At 36.4% G+C, this 14305-nt stretch overlaps 1 protein-coding gene across 1 annotated transcript; it reads left to right on the top strand.

The window, feature by feature from the left end:
- The first annotated feature begins 119 nt into the window (after window positions 1-119).
- Window positions 120-8761, top strand: prokr1a (prokineticin receptor 1a). Its single transcript, XM_039686499.2, has 3 exons — window positions 120-246; window positions 2455-2970; window positions 7937-8761. The coding sequence occupies exons 2-3, from the start codon at window positions 2504-2506 to the stop codon at window positions 8640-8642; spliced, it is 1173 nt and encodes a 390-aa protein (XP_039542433.2). The 5' UTR covers window positions 120-246; window positions 2455-2503; the 3' UTR covers window positions 8643-8761.
- The last annotated feature ends 5544 nt before the right edge of the window (window positions 8762-14305 follow it).

Genomic DNA, 14305 nt, shown 5'->3' on the forward strand with positions numbered 1-14305 from the left:
TTATTTATTAAGATACGTTTGTAAAAGTTTATTTATTTCTTGATGAACTACGCGATCATGTAACCATGGCTGCACACACACACACAGCCGCTAGAGGGAAGAGGAGCAGCTTCATTCATCACTACATCAACATCAGCACTGGGAGCACACAGCAGAAACCAGAGGACACTCATCTGAAGAAGATGTGCAGATGTCCTCACTTCGAGATCAAGACGAGATTAATACTGTGGGATTAATACCGTGAAGGTAGGACATTTTCATTTCTGAAGGGAAAGTTAAATCGTTCTGGGAGTTTTCCTGCTGATCTGCGCTTTTTTCCTTTTTTATATATAAATATAAATACTAAATAATAAATATTATTAAGTGTTTAAATAATAATACTAATACTTAAAAAATAGTTTTGACTGTGCAATGGCGTATATAATGCAAAGAATGTATCTTAGAAGTTTGAACCAATTAATTCTGAAGCTCTTGTTGACCGGTGAACCACGAACCAGTGAATAGCTCTCAAAAAAATACTTTTAAGAGCACAATATATTTACATCTCAGATTGAAGCCTGTGTATTATTTATTAATTGTGAACGATTTATTGTGAATATTTTATTATACGTGTGTTTGCTGATTGCAGTCAACAATGCAAACGTTTATGATTTCACTTTATCAGTGCTTGTTTTGCCCATGACTGATCAACTTAAATATAATCTCATTGTAGTGCCATTCCTAAATAGGGAGTCACATTTTGGCTGTTCCACAAAGTTATTGTAAATGCATTTTAAGTATACATGCAACAAAAAATAATTTAAATCTGTGTTGTGGAGATTAAAGCAACCTTTTTAGTCCAGTCATGCATTTATTAATATTTTGGTAAACTGTTTGATTACGTAGAACTAAAAGCACTATTAATTTCTAGTTTATGTCACTCATATTGGTTAGGTTACCACCAAATTACAAAAGTAACAGGAGAGACAACTGAAAACACCCCATTAGTACACAAAATGTCTAGTGAATTACATTCCGTTTTAAAATAAAAAGAGTATCAATTAAACATGCTTCTAAATCTGAGCATTATCATAAACCCATCCCTAATGTGGCCATCTGTGCGCACTCTGAAAAATAAAAATCTGTAACAGCCAGATAACAAGCACATTTTCACGGAGAGTGAGTTGTGAATAGCTATATTTTCTTCCATTAAAAGCACTCTTCTCCCCAAAGTTAATATTTTATTCACCCTCATGTCAGTCAGACCCCATATTATTTATTCCATAAAACACCAAAATGGTACAGCTCTTATAGTAAAGGTTCTTTTTTTGCATCAATGTTTCCACAGAGAACCGTTAACATCCACAGAACATTTCCTTTCCACAAAAGGTTCTACAGTATATAGTGGGTCTTCAGATTGTTAAAAGGTTTTTTTTTTTGTTTTTGAAGAACTGACCACTTTAAGTTTCTTTGGGGAAACAAAAATCATTCTTAAAGGGATAGTTCACTTTGAAATTAATTATAGATATGTTTTATCTTACCTCAAGGGCATCCAAGATGTAGTTGTCTTTGTTTCCACAGTATTTTCAATTTTGATATTTTTAGGTCAAACCGTTCTTGTCTGTCAGTCATATAATGGAGGTCTATGGTCACCACCTCAAAGAACATGCACAGAGAAGTCCAAATTAAACATGATTTAATGACTCGTAAATGTAAGTACACATTGATGGCCTAAGACACGAAACGAGCGGTTTGTTTGAGAAGATGAACAGTATTTATATCGTTTTTACCTCTTGTTACCAAAGATCAGTGAACTATTTAATAAAAATAAAGGGTTCTTTTAAATGATGCCATAAAATAAACATTTTTGGTTCCTCAGTGAATCTCGTGGTGAAAATCAAGCTTTTAATTTAATACGTTTTAAGACAAACCATGTGCAAATTCCTAAGTCGACAGCATTGCTGAGTACTGAAGACGGTCTCAAAAACATGGTTTGAAATCGCTGGCGTTTCTGACGTCACACACTACCTTGTAACCAATCAGGTCAACGTGTGATCGTCAACGAGTGGATCTCTGAGCTGGAGTGAGTGAGTGGAGGCGGGGCTCATTTCCATATTCATAAAACCACGTATACTAAATGAGACAAGCGTGTTACATTCAAGACATTTTAAGGCATGAAAAATGATAAAAATATACTATATGCACAAAATAACTTGTGAAATGTGTTGTGAAACACAATAAAATGTGTGTGTGCCTGAATAACATTTTAACAATCTGAAGATTATAAAGAACATTTTGTGCTATGGATAAGATCCATGGAGCTGGAGGTTCTTCAGATGCCGTTAAGAAGCAGATGGTTTTTAGGAGTGTGGCATCGCTACGAAAACGCCCAAACTGTGATGAATGTCGTTTAAAAGTATGTGTTGGAAGCTAATTTCCTTAATTTTGCAGCTGACAACAGATTGTGCATTACAGAAAGAGTATGGAAGACCCTGGTTCTTTAACAGACCAGTAAAAAGAGAAGATGGGAGGAGACAACAGAAGCACCTCCACCAGCACATGGACCCTCATCCGCCCGTCAGGAAGCCCTCATGACCTCATGACCCCGAATTACGACATCCCTCTGGACTACGAGGTCCCAGTGGACGAGATCCCGGACACGACTCAGGGACGCGCGTTCTTCATGGCCACCATCGTCATCGCGGTGGTCTTGGTCTCCATCATGCTGGTCTGCGGCGTTGGGAATTGCATCTTTATTGCCTCATTGGCGCGTTACAAAAAACTCAGGAATCTCACTAATTTACTCATCGCCAACTTGGCGGTATCAGACTTCCTGGTGGCGACGGTGTGCTGCCCGTTTCTGGTGGATTATTACGTGATCAAACAGCTGTCATGGGATCACGGGATTGTGCTTTGCGTCTCCATTAACTACCTCAGGACGGTGTCTCTCTACGTGTCCACTAATGCTCTGCTAGCCATCGCGGTGGACAGGTGAGTGTGTCTCTCTGAGCTCGTGCTGCATGAGTGGGAGTTTCTTTAACACAACACTTAAAGAAGTAGTTCACTTTAAAAAAAACTTTTGCTGATAATTTACTCACCCCCATCTCATCCAAGATGTCCATGTTATTCTTTCTTCAGTCAAAAAGAAATTAAGGTTTTTGATAAACATTCCAGGATTTTTCTCCATATAATGGACTTCAATGGGGTCCAAACAGTTCAAGGTCCAAAAGACAGCTCAGTGCAAACTACAAACTGTTCAAAGGGCTTTAAACGATTCCAGATGGTGAATAAGGGTCTTATCAAGCGAAACGATTGCTCATTTAAGAAAATTTTTTTTTTTACGTTTTATAATAAGCACAAATGCTCGCCTTGCTCTGTTCTGTGATGCGCGTTCGTGACTCTCCTGTTCGAACTCGTTCATCAAAATGAACGGATCTTTTTCTGAGTCAATTCGTTCATTTCGTTCGTTGAATCAACCAAATGACACGAAAAAAGATTTGTTCATTTTGATGCCCTTTGAACAGTTTGCAGTTTGCACTGAAACTGTCTTTTGGACCCCATTGAAATCCATTATATGGAGAAAATCCTGGAATGTTTTCATCAAAAACTTTAATTTCTTTTCCACTGAAGAATGATAGACATGGACATCTTGGATGACATGGGGGTGAGTAAATTATCAGCAAATGTTTTTTTTAAAGTGAACTACTCCTTTAAAGAGTTGGGATTTGTTTATTAAATAATCATGGCAAATTGGTATTGGTCAGATTAGGCAACAAGCTTGTGAGACCTAGGCTGCGTCCAAAATGGCATATTTTGAATAAGTAATTACTCCACAACTGCTGAAAAAGTATGTTCTCTATACTTCTTTTTGACTATTATACAGTAGGGAAGTGATTTCGGATGAAAAATACGGTAAAGAAATTAACACTGTTTTTTTCCTGATTCAATTGATCAAAAGTTAAAATAAAGACATTTACAATGTTACAAAGGATTTCTATGAACAAATAAAAGTTGTTCTGTTGAACTTTCTACACATCAATAAATCCTGAAAATAAAAATGTTTCCACAAAAATATGAAACCACACGATTGTTTTCAACATTGGTAATAATCATAAATGTTTCTTGAGCATCAAATCATCACATTAGAGTGATTTCTGAAGGATCATGTGACTAAAATCATGAGGATCATGAGGATCATGTGACTAAAGGATCATGTGACAAAAATTAATTGTGATTAATCGCATCCAAAATAAAAGTCTGTGTTTACATAATATATTTGTGTGTGCTGTATATAATTATTTTGTATATATAAATTCACACACATGCATGTATATATTGAAGAAAATTATGTGTTATTCATATATAAAATATTTATATTTATATAATATTCATTATGTGTATATATATATATATATATATATATATATATATATACAGAATTTAAGCGCAAATAATTCTTAAATATATACATGCATGCATAGGTATTTATATATACAAAATAATTATATACAGCACACACAAATATATTATGTAAACACAGACTTTTATTTTGGATGCGATTAATCACAATAAATTTTTTCACAGCCCAAATATATTCACATATAACAGTATTATATAATTAAAAAACAGCTATTTAAAATTATGTTAATATTTCATGATATTAATGTTTTATTGTATTTTTATTTCATAAGAGACTTAAAAAATCCTATCGACCGCAAACGTTTGAATATCAGTGTACACAATATTAATATTGAACGCCAATTTTGCCTGAATGAATCACTGTTATTCAGCTTTCTAACTTACATTTCCCTAATAACGTTACCAAAAAAAAGTTAATAGAAATTAGTAAAAATTCAGTTCTTTGTTCCGCTCTTAATACATCTGAGATGATTTGACAGATGCCAGATCTTCTAATGGTAATAACTGTCCTCTGGCTAATTTGGTTCTTTTAAAGGAATTTGTGGATTTGATCAAATTATCACTGACAGACTTCCACTAACAAACCCATCCAATCAAACAAACAATCCTGGATCATATCGTCAACAATGAAATCCAGATGACAGAGTAATCTACGGACGAGGAAGGGCCCTCACACGGCTGTCGAGTTCAGTTAGTTTTATGTTAGATAATACTCTCTCTTCAGGTCGATCGTATTTGTGGAAGGTGCCGAGTGAAAAAGAGAAAATGGAAATCAATGAATACACGATATTTGAATGGCCTGCTGGCAGAACATCCTGTATTTACTCATGTAAACTGAGGCTTAAGTTGTCAGGTTTGCTTGCATGTTGTGAAATCAGCATCTGGACACAGTCTCTGAAGCTGGAGATGTTAATGTTAACCCGTTCGTCAGTCCGTGCTGCAGTTCGGTTATTTTTGATCAATTTCAGTAAATAGCAGGACAGATATTCACTTTAAAATTACAATAAAACTTAATAAGCCGAGTCTCTACTATGGCAACTACTTTCTATCTAAGGCAACATCCTAACTGAAATGAAGCCTTGTAAGTTTCATGGCAAAATGACACTTTAATAAGCATCCAAACACATAGCACGCTAAATATATATTTGCTAAGAATCCGTTTATGATACTCGTTTCACCTAAAGACAGAAAACGTTTAATGCGTTTCAGCCGTTAATTTACACAACGGCGTTTTGTGGTTCTGAATACACAAACTTTTGAAAACAGGTTTCAATGTGAAATGTTAACGTTATCATCTCTGTGTAAACTACAAAAACGCGAATCTGTGAAAACGGTGATGTCGTTTCGCGGATTCATATGAATGGAGATCATTTTTGACAACGTTTTCGCCTGTGCGCGAAAAAACGCAAAAAAAAAATACTTTCCGTATTGAACGAATAATATTTGTAATTGTGGATTGATTGTTTTTACTGAGCTTAGCATTGCAATGCATTGTGGGATTGTCTTTTCCATATAATGCAGAATTTAGCCAAAAGACATTACATCGGATAGCACTCTAAATATGCTGGGTTGTTTTAACCCAATTTTAGGTCAAATATGGAGAAACCCGAGCGTTGGGTTAATTTTTGTTTAGAAAAATAACCCAACGGCTGGGTTTGTCCATGTTTGACCCAAAGTTGGGTTGAAACAACCCAGCATTTATGAGTAAGACTATAATACCTTTAAATTCTCCCTACTTTGACAGCTCATTCATGAAATCATCCAAGTGCAAGTATCATCAAGTAGTACAGATAATACATATCAATAGTACATTTAATAAACTATAAAAGTCTTTAGTCTGCCCATGCATCTCAGTAACCGAGAGTACGTTTTAGTAGAGACCCTGCTCCTGAAGGTTTCCTATGGGAAGAATAGAATTTTTTGGAACACCTCAATTTTAAGTTACATGCAGATGAATTAACACATTAAATTTGTATGTACCAATAATACATTTGAAATCATTACAGAGAGAGGGACCGATTTCAGGTCTCAAAGCAAGAGTCATCAGCTGTTCATCGAAACGAACAGAGTATAAATGTGTAGAAATAGCGCTGTACCTTTGATTTAGAGAACAAGAGATGCTATTCGGCGTGAATGTCGAAAGGTTATGGGATATCTCATTAAGGACGGGGAGCAGTGATCAGATCAGACAGAGAGATCAGAGAGTCAGTGTGTGTTAATAGACCGTTGTGTCCCAGACCGATAAATAATCCTGATTCGTTTTCCACGTTTAAGTCTTAAACTGAGATCAACTCTGAGATGTTTAAAACCCACACACCAAACACCAGATCCGGTTGAAATGCTCAGTTTCCAGATCCATACCCAGTCCAAAATTCAGAATTTAATGGTAATGCCATTTTGGAAAATCTAATACCCGTCAAAAGTTTGGACACATAGGTTTTTTGATGTTTCTTAAGGATCATGTGACACTTAAGGAATTATACTGAAATTTTAGCTTTGATCACAGGAATAAAAATAAAATTAAAATATAACACAGTAAAACAGGATAATTTAGGCAACTTTAAATCTCCAATATGTACATTTCTCCCGAGTTATTTATATAAGCCTATGAGCTCATGTGAGCTCTATATAAAATATGATCCCTGTACTTTTGGATTTTTCTTGTTAAAAGATTTATTTTTGTCTTATTTTGCAATGAAATATCTAGAAATAAATCAAACAAACTACTTGAGAAGCCACACAGCAGAAGATATTAAGACCTCTTTAATTTTGCTTTACTGCCAAAGTTATTATTTTAACTTGTTTAAAATATAAACTAAAAAATGAGTAAAGTAACAGAAAATACACTTTTATTGTGTATTTATCAAACAATGTTGCTTTTCAAGTAGATTTAATTGCTTTACTAGCAGTTTTTTGGATATTTTTTTAAAAAAACTAAAAAACTAAACAATTTAAAACATTGAGAACTGTTTTTTTTTTTTTTGCATTGAGAGATAAACTGTCACGAGTCACAAAACTATGGAAGCTTGTTTCCATCACAGAATAAAAATAAAAAATGTTAATGCAATTTTTTTTTATCTCATAATTCTGACTTTTTGCTCACAATGTCGCAATTCTGACTTTATAACACTCAATTGAGAGTTATAAAGTCAGAATTGTGTGATATAGTCGCAATTGTGTTACAAAGTCAGAACTGCGAGATATAAAGTCACAAATGCATGTTACAAAGTCAGAATTACGCGATATAGTCACAAATGCGTCTTACAAAGAATTGCACGATATAAAGTCGCAAATGCGTGTTACAAAGTCAGAATTGCGCGATTTAAAATCTCAAATGTGTGTTAGTCAGAATTGCGTGATATAAAGTCGCAAATGCCTGTTATAAAGTCAGAATTGCGCGATATAAAGTCACAAATGCGTTTTGCGAAAACGTTTTACTCTGTGGCGGAAACAAGCTTCCATACAAACCCGTTTCACCCCTGTAAAAAATAACCATGTGTATTTGGGCAGTTTTCTCAAAGTTTTCTGTACTCAACAGGTACATGGCTATCGTTCATCCTCTGAAGCCCCGTATGAGGTTTCAGACAGCGTACTGGCTAATTTTTGGGGTTTGGATTATCCCAGTCCTCATCGCGGTGCCGTCGGCCTACTTCGCCACTGAACACGAGTACCCGCACAGCGCGCTCGGGCACGACAATAAGATCTTCTGCGCCCAGATCTGGTCTGCGGACCAGCAGGTCATGTACCGCTGCTACTTCCTCTTCATCTTCATCGTGGAGTTCTTGGCGCCCGTGGTCACCATGTCAGTCTGCTACGCGCGGATCTCAAAAGAGCTTTGGTTCAAGAGCGTCCCGGGATTTCCGACGGACCAGCTGCGTAAGCGACTACGGCGACGGCGCAGGACAGTCGTGGCGCTGATCGCGGTTCTGGTGGCGTACGTGTTGTGCTGGACGCCGTATTACAGCTTCACCTTGTTACGCGATTTCTACCCGGCGCTGATCACACGCGGACGCAACTCGCTTGTGGTTTTCTACATCATCGAGTGCATCGCTATGAGCAACGGGGTCATTAACACTCTGTGTTTTGTGAGCGCTAGGAACAACGCCGCACAGTGCCTCGAAGCCGCCAAACTCGCTAACTGGCGCTCGCTAACAAGGGCAATAGTCGGCAAGATGGCAGAAGACGACATTAGGACTTCATCCTTGAGAGTGACCGAGGATGTGGAATGCACACAAATTAAGTGAACGGATGAGACGGGACAATACACTAAAGGTTTGGCAGTCTACTTTGGAAGGATAAAAATTATTAAACATAAACAAAAATTATTGCACATTATTAAAAGCAAATTATTAAAATTAAAAGACATGAAATGAACCTTGGGTCTAATAACACATTGTACCTAGTCGACCGTTCTCTGAGATTTCGACCAGTCTCACCACGAACGTTGTTCATACAGTTCAGCTCACTTGGCACGTCGTTCGTGGTTAGACTGGTCGAGACTGTTTTCCAAAGATGGCTCCTGCCTGTATACGCGAAGTGGACTGTCTTAATAAAATATCTTCTTATTAAACTTATTGAACACTTACAAGGTCATTATTAGGGTTGGGTATCGAGAATCGAGTATCGATTGGAACCGGGACTAACTTTTCATTTTTCCCAGAATCGTTCAAAAGTTAAAATTTCGATTCTTAGTTTTGATATTCACAGTCCTCCGAGCGGAAGAAGAAACCGCTGAACAACACCAACGAAGAAGCGTCTACCGGAAGTGTTGGCATAACCGCGCGAGTCGAACATGAGTACCTTACGTAGGCGGTCCAAGGTGTGGCTTCACTTTTCTAAAAATAACGAAATCTCGGCAAAATGCTAAATTTGTGACAAAAGGAGTATTTGTGACAGGAGTATTTCCTTCAGAAAGGATTATTTCCTTCAGAAATACCGTTGGTTAACAAGGTTAGCTAAACTTTTTTGACCCTGCCTCTTAAAAGAATCGGAATCGAGAATCGTTAGGAACCGGAATCAAAAAAAGGAATCGGAATTGGAATCAGAATCGTTCAAATTCGAACGATACCCAACCCTAGTCATTATGTTACCGTGTTAGTGTGGGGCTATTTTGAGCCTTGTTAGTGGTATTAACTAGTGATTTTTATTTTTCATTACTCTATGCCGTTATATATACACGCTAAACAGTTTTTAGAGATAAAACTCTTTACACTCGATTATCTTGAAAACAAATCTCAGGGAACGGTCGACTAGGTACAATTAGACGAAGTCGCCGGAGACGTCCTATAAGAAGGACTTAATCAACTGAATTACCAATGAAAAGGTTCAGATCACATTCGCTAACTGAAGACCATAATGTGGTTCAGCCAACTGCTGTGATTGTGATATGGAAAATGATGGAAGATGTGAATTTGTTTGATGGAAGATGTGAATTTGATGTGAACAATGAGCAACATGAAAGAGAGTCTCCCAGATTAATATATTCATCGCTTCAAAGACGCACCGCTTACGTCAACAAGCATTTTCAGTGATTGGACCAAAGGTTCTGTGATCAGTGTAGATTATAGAGCAGAAATTATGTTGCTGGCTGATTTGAACAGAAGTGCCAAATATAATGTCTTGTTTAACGATTCCCTGTCAGACTAATGTTAAAAAATGATTGCCTCTACCCAAATTTTTCCTTCGAAGACTCACATACTGTACGTTTCACTACAGATTCCATCATATTTCCAGTAAAACACCAACAACTTTTTATTCCTTTTCACACAAATTATGATTTCAGGAGAAAATTACCCATTAATAAAGACTTATTTTTCCTGTTTCTTAGCACAATATACATTATGACCAGGGATTTGCAGTAACGTTTTTGCTCAGCTACTGTGGCTAGTGGTTTTTCAAAGTTTCTAGCCACTATTTATTATTATATTTTTAATATTATCTCAATATAATATTAGGCTGCGGTCACTTTAGGACCTGACGCACGGATCGATTATACTGTTACACGTGTTTTTTTCTCTACTGTTTACATTCACTTCAAACATAACTGACTGTTTACATGAGCACTCGCAATGACCGACATTTTGACATTTTGTGTGTATTTGACTGTTTAAGTGTGTATTTGACTGTTTAACTCTCCCCAGTCCCACCCTCATCCCGAATGCAGAATATCCCTGTCAACATCCAAGACAACTGAAAACTCATTTCTTCCATGAGCACTAAACCCATTAAAAAAAGCTTTCCTTATCCTTTAATATTAATCCTTTAATCCTCCCTTGTCTGGCTAATGCTGTTTGTCTAGCTTATAACGTTTGTTTTTGACTCTTCAAATGACTCACTTACTTTAGTAGTCCTCATTTGTAAGTCTCTTTGGACAAAAGCATCTGAATGACTAAACGTAAATGTTTAAGTGCAATAAGCAGTGAGAAAGAGCTCATTTTAGTGCTTTATTTTCCGCACAATACACATAACGCTGAAAATCACGCCCTGTAACAGCAACACTATTTATCAGGAGCAAATTAAATGAATTTGTGAGGAGAAACATGTATATTTTTGACAAGATTGTACTTAGTTTATTATTTCAGATGCCTTTTTAGATGTCTGTAAAATGTATTGTATATAAAATTCAGCGCCAAAGTGGTAGTAAGAGTGACTGCGTTACACGTTACTGCTGAAATACACGGGTTGGTAACATGGCTCTCCCATAAATAAGAATAGAATTAAAATAAAGCATTTATGAAACAAATAAACAGTTGTTTTAAGTCTTTTTAATGACCCAAACATTGAAAAATCAGGTGGAATTTTCACTTTTCCAAAACTTAACATGTACGAAAAAAGTTCGTTCTGGATGCAACAGGAACATTTCAAAAGGCATAGCGTAAATCAGAGGTTCATTTAGAAATTACAATTGTTATAGGAACTTAAAAATAAATACAAAAATTGTAAAGTAAATCTAAACGGAGGAAGCCCATTTTCCTTCATCAATCCAAAACACACTTTTGTTTCCGTACATGACAGTCAAATGCTTTGACTTTTGATCGGATTTCAGACTAAAACTTTCCTAGTCGGTTTAACGCACTGAGCAAACAGAAAAACAAGCAGACGGCTTGGGAGAAATAAAACGTGCGCGTATCGCAGTGTAACCGATTGATGGATTAGAGGAACAATGGGTTAGGTACCTGAATCTGAAAAGCACATTCGTTCTGTTCCCGGTCAACGTCAGCGTTTTAAGATGCTACGTTGCCTCCCAAGATACCTCATTTAAGGCCAATTTCAAAGCAGAACAGCATGCGTCCTTTGAAGAGAAGGCAATCCCATTATGCATTGCACAAGCTCTCTGAAAAAACTAAATTCAGATGGTGAAAAAAATATTATGATATAAAAAAAATGAATTACTAATCATTGAAAACAAATTAACTGAAGGACGATAATTAAAAAACTTTAATTCACAATACTTTTGTTTTGATATTATGCGGCGTTCATGTCGTGTTGTAATTAACGCCGTGACATACTTTTTACTCTGAGCTATTCTCCGACACGTAATATCAACGCCAAGATGAATATGCAGGGTTCCTAATGTTTGCACTCAGAAATTTCAAAGTTGTAACTATGAGATCTACGAGGTGGTGAACAATTTTCATAAGTCAGAAAGTCTTGTAATTACTGTAAATCCCTGATAGCGCACGTACACCTCGTAGACGTCTATTTGATGAGTGAGAGACATTTCCTGTCAAATATTAAATAGAGATTTAAAAAACGTGTTTTATAATTTAGAATGTATGTAAAATAGAAGATGTTTATCAGATGTTTGTTCACAGCAAATGCTTTCATGAGCTGCTCTTTAACAGACATCTAGGAGACATATGTGCTATCTAATTTCGACATCGTGTGAACGCACCTATAAAACCAAACTTTTGTGAAATCACAATCAGTGGAGTTGAGTGATTTGAATTATTTGCATATTGTGAGGTTATTTCATTAGGATGCTGGCTAAGTAGAACAAATTTTCAAAATAAATCATTTTCAAAGCCATTCTTACATAATTGCCGCATCCAATTCAATGTGCAGACTGATCTCATGAAGTAGCGCGTGTTTGACACGCCAATTCGTATTTCCATTTTTGGCGTGCTATCAACACAGTTCAGTTCTCATACGGCGGCGTCAGTGCAGTCAATAATCAATAATATTTTGTATATTAAGTGTCCCCAACTAAGCGAGCAAGAGCCGACGAAAGTGACAAGAAAACATACGGTAGAACATCACTGATTAAGATTCAGAACAAAAACTATGCATTAACAGTCAGGCACTCTACATTTACTCGTAGACATGAGTCGAGCACTGACGAGAGTGCTTTGTCGCTTGACTGAGCTTATGAGAAAAACAGACACGTTTCTCCCTAATGGTTTGGCGACTCTTGAGGCTGGAATAGAGGCAGGACTCGCGAAAAGACCACTGCCTAAATCTGCTAAAACACTAAAAACTAGAAACAGACCAAACCACAACGTCTCTATTTACCCCCCTTGTCTTGAAGACTGATGCTGATTTGGAAACCAGCAGCATTTCGGGACAGCTGGGACCAATCAAAACCCGCTGCTTTACATACAAATAAATTATCGTTTAAAAGTTTGGGGACGGTAAGACTGGATGCGATAAATTAAGCGAAAGTAACAGAAAAGACATTTATAATGTTATAAAAGATTTCCATTTTAAAGAAATGCTGTTCTTTTCTTTCTATTCATCAAAGAACGTAAATATAAATCAGCACAAACTGCTTTCAACATAGATATGAATTATTTCTTGAGCATCGAATCTAGGGCTGCAACAACTAATCGATAAAATCGATTATAATCGATTATGAAAATCGTTGTCAACGAATGTCATTATCGATTAGTTGGTCTGATTACGTCACGGGGATTGTTTACATGGAACATGCGCTTCTTACATGCGCTTCATGAGGCGCACATGCAGTCTCTCTCCCTCGCCGCTCTACCCTGTCTCGCGCGCGCAACACGGACGGTTTGGAGCACATTATCTTCTGTCTCGCATGCGCACTCTTGATTCCGTGAGTTTGAACTAATTTGCGGGCATCAGGAAACCGCTATCAATATGCAGCATACACGAAAATCATTCACCTTTCGGTAAATTCGCCGTTTTGAAACCAAAATAGGTGACCTACGTTAATCGTGTATACTTTATGAAGCCATACTATAGTATAATGTGAGATAGAAATGTATATTTAAGTCATTAAATTCAAGTTAACGTAAGCTTTTCCCTCCACTGCGGCTGTCAGTCATTCTCTATTCGGTGTTCAAACAGCGCGTCGCGTTACAACAGTTAACATGATGATCTCTTTCCAAGATGATTCAATGTTATTATTATAATTGATCCGTAGATAAAGGTCTATGATGGTTTTGAAATCTTATTAATAGCCTTTCTTGTTCTGTCCTATCTATTTTGCTTCCTCACTAAACAGCTGTGCTTTACATTTAAAACAGCTGTGCATCTGATTTTTACGATGTTTTTCATGAATGTATAACAACAATACAAAGAGCAATGTGTAACGTTTTACCAGAGTTAGTGCTACACTTATTGTCTCTTATTTGTTCCCCACTAAGGAATGTTTTTTTCACTAAATGTTTAGATTTTATAAAATTATTGTGCACTTGTGATATTTCTAGGCTAAGTTTTGCTGAGTTATCCACTAATCTAGTTTACAATAGCATTTTTGTCATAGGTTATGGTCATATATATTTTTTTTATTTGTTGTTTTTCTTTATAATGAAGTTATCTGTATTAAGTAGATTGTTTAACACACAAAAGAGTGTGGTTTTTAGGGTTTTATTTTGTTATAATAAACAAAAAAGAAATATAATTTTTTATCCGATTAATCGAAAAAATAATCGTCCGATTA

The sequence above is a fragment of the Pimephales promelas genome, chromosome 6, assembly GCF_988280905.1.
Source record: "Pimephales promelas chromosome 6, fPimPro1.hap1.1, whole genome shotgun sequence".
NCBI classification, from domain to species: Eukaryota; Metazoa; Chordata; class Actinopteri; order Cypriniformes; family Leuciscidae; genus Pimephales; species Pimephales promelas.

What these genes read in the sequence shown, in the direction of transcription:
- prokr1a (XM_039686499.2), top strand. Translation starts at nt 2,504, where the DNA reads ATGGGAGGAGACAACAGAAGCACCTCCACCAGCACATGGACCCTCATC. An exon ending in CTAGCCATCGCGGTGGACAG is followed by an intron (nt 2,971 to 7,936) that starts GTGAGTGTGTCT and finishes TGTACTCAACAG; the next exon opens with GTACATGGCTATCGTTCATC.